At 35.6% G+C, this 6,537-nt stretch overlaps 1 protein-coding gene across 2 annotated transcripts in view; it reads right to left on the bottom strand.

Moving 5' to 3' along the window:
- Positions 1-570: 570 nt before the first annotated feature.
- The window catches only part of THSD4 (thrombospondin, type I, domain containing 4), a 305,910-nt gene continuing 299,943 nt past the window's right edge, over positions 571-6,537 (bottom strand). For both annotated transcript variants that reach the window (XM_010571751.1, XM_010571752.1), the window contains 3 exons: positions 5,215-5,394; positions 2,247-2,391; positions 571-838 (listed from right to left, as the gene is read on the bottom strand). In XM_010571751.1, the coding sequence (XP_010570053.1) occupies positions 696-838; positions 2,247-2,391; positions 5,215-5,394 (468 nt within the window). In that variant the 3' untranslated portion in view covers positions 571-695. The remainder of the gene's footprint in view (positions 839-2,246; positions 2,392-5,214; positions 5,395-6,537) is intronic.

Below are 6,537 nucleotides of genomic sequence, written 5' to 3'. Positions count from 1 at the left end.
AGTGGCACTCTGGTAGGTAATATATTTTAAAATCCATACAAAATTACAAAAGTGTAACTTCAAGAGTTTATGAATTAAATATAAAGGCACTTTTTGGCAGTCAAGTGTATATATGTTTGCTGCCTGAGGACAGGAAGTTAGTTCAAAGTACAACTGAGATAGCTTAACAGTGACTCTAATTTATTATGAATGGACTGAAGTAATTAAAAATACACGTTCGAGTGCTAAGATAGTGATGATAAATGGGTCTTGTCCATGTTTCATTGATTTAGTCATCTAATTTAAGGCAGTCCAAAATACCGAGTAAGAGTAAGCACTCAGAAAATAATGCAGCAGCTGCATCCATACTGGTCAAATATCTCCAGTAATTGCCTGTGATTGATTTAGTTTTCATTAATTTCACAATACTATGGCTGGTATGTTCTTTAAATAATTATCTGATGAGCAGGTGCAAAGAATAGTATCATTAAAAATTAATGCTTTAGAAAGATCATGGTTTCACAACAAACATTTTAAAGAAGTTAACTGCACGATAACTGTAACTGAAAGGGTGTGAGATTTAACCATAGTCTTGATGTACTCAGCAATATAAAAGAACATCTCTAAGAAGCTAAAACCTGCTGTAGTCAAAACAGTAACTCTGTTCAAGCTCCATCCAAAGACTGACATTGCCGCTTTAAGTCGAAGAGTATTTGTTATCTACGTCCTAGAAACCCCGATTGTCTGTTTGCCACACGCGTACAGGACGCACAACAGGCTGTTTTGTAATAGGTGTAGACACAGAGCCGGGCCTGAACCACCACATTGCAATTGTAGTATTTATCTTTGCAGTTCTCATCTGTGGAGAAAAAGGGAGAGAAAAGAAACTGAAGAAAACAGTATTAGAGCAACAAATAACCAATCCCCTTTCTTTTTATCATGTAAAATCCCTTGGACCTGTATTTAAACATTCATTGTCAGGTTAGAATAGGCTACCTATGCAAATAAGTTAGATTATTTGGGATTTTCTACATTTAACATAAAGATCAATAAAACTGTGGAAGAAATGTACCTATCCCCATTTACACTGTTGTGGGTTGGGGGGAAGGGGGGGGTGTTGTTGCTAGTTTTTTTAAACACAAAATTTGTCTTGAATAAAGCTGATAGGAAAGTATTCTTCACTCAGGTACCCATCCACTTCATTTTTAGCTTCCCAGGAACTAATCTCTTGTGGCAGTGTACAGATGGCACCAGAACCCGCAAATGTTATTTTCAAGTACTGATGAATCTAAATACTGGAAAATAGTAAACCATCTCCCTCCTTACAAATGGTTTAAAATAACTAGATTAAAAAAGACAAAAATTCATGTACTTAAAATTTCCCATTTTTCTAAGCTGTTAGGATGTGGTTTGTTCACATTTTGAAGTTTTCCTTTACAACCAACAGGGTTAGAAATACTCTTTTAAGTGACAACTACAATTTTCATATGATCATGTATGTAATCACAGAAACTGAGGTGTTAAGAAAAAGACTGAATGACAACAACACTAATAACAGATGTAAAAATGAGCAATCCTGTACCAATCTGTTTTAAATAAAGAAATAACAACACAAATACAATAAAAACTTTTTAATAATATTGGTATACCAGGGTTTTTATATAGTTATCTTAAATTATGTCGAAGAATAATTCTCAAATGAAAATTGTTGTAGTATGTAAGAGTTAAAACTGGTCCTAAATACTTGCATCTTCCTTTCCTTAGTCATTCTCATTACTATTAAAATCAAGTCTGTATGAGATGAATGACTAATTCCAATGCCAAATTATGTATATGTGTATATTTACTATATATAAAAGGAAACTGCTTAATTGCCCTTAATGTCTTAGTTTAACGTTATTGGGTCTTACAGAACCTGTTACCAAATACAGTATATCACACATGATCCTTTTTTTGTTTTAAAGACTGCATTCTCAAAGGTTTCTCTTGGCAAAGAGGCTGCATACCACCCTATATGTACCATTTTCACAGAAGCAGATTTCTCACATTCTCAGCAACTTTAAAAGTAAGCCAGTTTCTTACATGTTACAAGGAAAACGTTTTTCATCAGAAATGAAAACCTACTTTTACACCATAGAGAAGAGCTGTATTTTGTTTAAAAATAAAACCCTGAACTTGATAAAGAAAATATACTCTAAAACCTCTACAAAATTATTAAATACTTTCTCCACTAGATGGAGTTAAAACAGAAGCTTCCTCTTCCTTACCTATTTCAGGGATACAATCTTGTGTGTTACATGGTTCTTTTTCTTCAGGTTTAAGCTGTGGATCACACTGAGTACTGGCTGTCATGTCATCTGATAGACACCGTACCTCTCGAACCCGAAATCCTCCTTCACAGGATTTGGAACACTGGAACACAAAAGCTGAAGTTCATGAAGACCATATGAGATGTGCAAATACAAAAAGAAAAAAAAATGGGAACCTTGAAGCCAGACCCAGGTATTGCTGTAGCCTTTTATCAACTTCACCACTTCTGTTGCTTTTTGTTCTCCAACTATAAAGTCCTTAACATACAGGTGCAATTTCATTAAAGGTTCAAAAACATTTTTGACCACAGGGGCAACAACTGGACAAGTAAACATGGTAGACACTGCATAACTGAAAGCACGCTAGAATATTTCTCTTTCTGAATTTATTAGTTAGCTTCTTGCTCGTCTAATTAGTCTTGTTCTTCTCTGATTATTTATACGTATCTCCCAAATCTACTCTTTCCACAGCATTCATGTTTCTTACTTTAAGAACTTCCTGAACTGAACTTTACTACTTGACTGCACTACCCTCTTGCCTCCATTTATATACAATCAGGAATAATTTTAATTGTCTTTTTTCTAGCACTCAATTATTTTTCACTTCTTGCAGCACAACAATTTTACTAAGCATAGGTTTCTTTGAATTTCTAAAGAAAATATTTCTGTGCTCCTTGAAAGTCTGTTATGAAGCCAGAGACTTTTGTACTTGCTTGTCATGGTATTTTTAAAGCCAATTATTACACATTTCTGCCCATACTGAAGCAAATCCCCTGTTGACTTCAAGAATTTTGCCTGAGTGAGGTCTTTGAGATCTGGCTCACTGTCCAATTTGACCTAAATGCTCATAAACTTAATTAAACCTGTGTCATTTCTAATGATTAAAACCTTAATAGCCCCAAACTAGTAAGAATGTATCCTTTCTGACTTTTTTGGCACAATTATTTCTTTTCCTAACATCGCAAAACCAACTTATCGCTATCATAAAATCATATTGTAGCAAACTAACTAAAATATTCTCAATAACATATTCTTAAATTGCTCTTTCATCTTTAAGTACAACCTTTTTCCACTTTAGAAAAGACATAGCCCCCTGGAGACAGTAATGGAACACTTGCGGTTTTTGTATAATTACTCATTACATGCCTGTATAGAATATTGTAATTATCCCACATCCAACAATAAGTTCAGGTTTGTAGATATCTTAAGGACTTAAAATGGAATGAAGACAGAATTTAGATGTTACATACAACACACTACACAAAAGCCAGCATTCTGCATTAGCCAGCCATTTAAACTCCATGACTGAGAGGCCACACCATTTATACTAGGTCGTATTAAAAAGTCTGCTAAAGATATGGACAGGTTCAAAAGCTAGTACAGGGCCTTTGAACCAGCTATTCTGCTCACAGCTAACCCCATAATCCTTTCTCTTCAGGTCTCACAGTAAGAAAGACCACATACTCTGTTGATAACAGTAACAATATCAGAAGGAGAATTGAAAAACACTTAAGAGTATGATCTTGTGAAACCTCAGCTAGCATATGTATTTGTTCCTACAGTGAAGATGGTCACAAAGGCTTAGAACTTTAAGGATTTTTAGACACCACTTCTTAGAAAGTAGGGACTTACTAGGGATCTCTAAAATAACTGTCCGATTCTGAGTCTTAGCACCTTGTTTCTTCTGTGCCTGCGAAAGGGAGCATTTATTTTCACTTTCAGAAGGAATCTATCTGCTGCATTCTATGGATGTGGACAGCTGTATCTGTTGTGGCTACACACCTGCAGGTTCACATTTGAAAACAGGTTTGCTAAAGGGTTAGTTTAGGTTAAATAACTTAGCAAACATCTCAGTAAAGAATCCAAAGAATTTCCAGCAACATGAAAGAACATACTTCAATCTACACGGCTTTATTATGAACCTAACTTGGATGTTGTTTCCAAATAAACATCTTTACCTACAATTAAGGAAGAAAAATCAGGATTCCCTTCAGCTGACTTATTTTGTTAAAACCATTCTACCTTCTTTTCTGCTTTCTAGTGCTGCCAGTAGGCGAGTCAAATAACTGAGCATTTAGTAAAAGGGAAAACCAAAATAATTTCTCTCTCATGTCATGTGGATGAGGTATTTCCAAAGGTTCCTGACTAAGGAAACTCAAACAGAAGGCATCTGAGGTGCTTCCACATTTCAGAGCTGTCATTCTGAGTTTGATTTAAGGCTCAAGGAAAGGTGTAAGTTACTGCATTAGATATGATGTCATCTTAGTAGTTTTCACACCATTTTTCATTCCAAGATGACAATGGACTTTCTGACTTTCATTTAGGAGAAAAATGTTGATTTTTTGTAAAAATCCAATAAGCTTTGCCAGGTATAGGAAATGATGGAAAGATAGATGAAACCAAAGGATTTTGTGGCACTGGTGAATTTAGCTTACCCACTTCCAGGGGAAACTGAAGATACATGAAGCTCTACAGTAAGTTTTCTCTCAGTAAAGTTTTAAGTATTAGAGTGAAGAGTTTACAGTAAAATATTATGGTAAAACTGACTTTAAAAACCGAATACATCCCTCATTCATTATTAAATGCTCCCTAACTGTAATGAAACTAGAGGCCTGAAAAGAACTTCTAAATGCACTGCATAGTCCCATTAAGGGGCAAACCAACTTTATAAAACAGGAAGATTCTTGGAAGAAGAGATCAGTGATGAAAAGACAACTATGCAGTGTCTCCTTCTGGTCAAGATACTTCCTAACTTTCCTAAGTTCCACTGGGTATAAGAGAGTATGCTTTCTTTTTAGTATTGTTCCTGTGCAAGATTAAGTCAATTTCATGATTAACAGTTTTATCCAAATGGTGTTCCCTTTCAATATACATGGAAAAAGATGTATCAAACAAAACTAGATATAGAAAAGTGTGATAGACTTACTGTGCTCCATTCTGTATGAAACCACTTAGATCCACAGGGTTTGAGGTAGCAGGATTGCTGACTGGGAGGTTTTTCCAAATATGAACATTCATAAGGGTTCAAAACATCAAAATTACCTTCAGTTTTCCTAACACAAATGACTTCTCTCTGTTGAGATCCACTGCCACATTCAGTAGAGCACTGTATCAGACAACAAAAAAAACGTGGTGGAATTTGTTATTCTACTTATGTCCTGCAACACGTTTCCAAAGTAACATGTTTCTCCACGTTATTTGTTTCTGAAATAGAACAACACACACACATACTTGCATTTTAAATGAATATTCAAACAGGAAAATTTGTAAAGTTTTGCTTATTCCCTATTCTTGGACACATACCTAGACACTAACATCAAAAATCCATTTCTTTTCCACGTTCTTTCCTCAGTAAAATGAACTGTATCTTTCCTTCCATCACTGGCATATGTATGATTTAAAGAGAAAGGAAAAGGGTAAAGTATTCCTTAAGTTCCTACAGTAGGGTTTTTATCTCTCAGAACCAGAACAGTAGCCTAGATAAACCTTTGGTTATTATCATTTTTATGTACTACTAACATAGTAGCCAGCAGTCCCAGTTAGGAACCAGGACAAGAAAATGCTGAAGGATATATTAATGACTTAATCAAGTGACTAATGACTATAAGGGTCAGGTACTACATATTTAATTTTTAACCTTAAAAATGGTTACAGCAGTGTTGCAGTTTAACCCCAGCTGGTAATTAAGCACCATGCAGCCGCTCACTCACTTCACCCCCACCCAGTGGGATGGAGGAGAGAATCAGAAAAAAAAAAGTAAAACTCGTGGGTTGAGATAAGAACAGTTTAGTAGAACAGAAAGGAAGAAACTTATAATGATAATAACAATAATAAAATAATTAGAATATATAAAATAAGTGACGCACAATGCAATTGCTCACCACCTGCTGACCGATGCCCAGTTAGTCCGCAAGCAGCAATTCCCTCCACTCCCCCCAGTTTATATACTGGACATGATGTCACATGGTACGGAATACCCCTTTGGCCATTTTGGGTCAGCTGCCCTGGCTGTGTACCCTCCCAACTTCTTGTGCCCCTCCAGCCTTCTTGCTGGCTGGGCACGAGAAGCTGAAAAACCCTTGACTTAGTATAAACATTACTTAGCACCAACTGAAAACATCAGTGTGTTATCAACATTCTTCTCATACTGAACCCAAAACATAACACTGTACCAGCTACTAGGAAGAAAATAACTCTATCCCAGCCAAAACCAGGAAAAGCAGTTAAAACTGTACTTCTCTGAACTTTT

Source organism: Haliaeetus leucocephalus, unplaced genomic scaffold (assembly GCF_000737465.1).
Source record: "Haliaeetus leucocephalus isolate CR32 unplaced genomic scaffold, Haliaeetus_leucocephalus-4.0 Scaffold339, whole genome shotgun sequence".
Lineage (NCBI taxonomy): Eukaryota > Metazoa > Chordata > Aves > Accipitriformes > Accipitridae > Haliaeetus > Haliaeetus leucocephalus.
The sequence above is the reverse complement of the archived record's forward strand: the minus strand, read 5'-3'. Positions and strand labels throughout refer to the sequence as shown.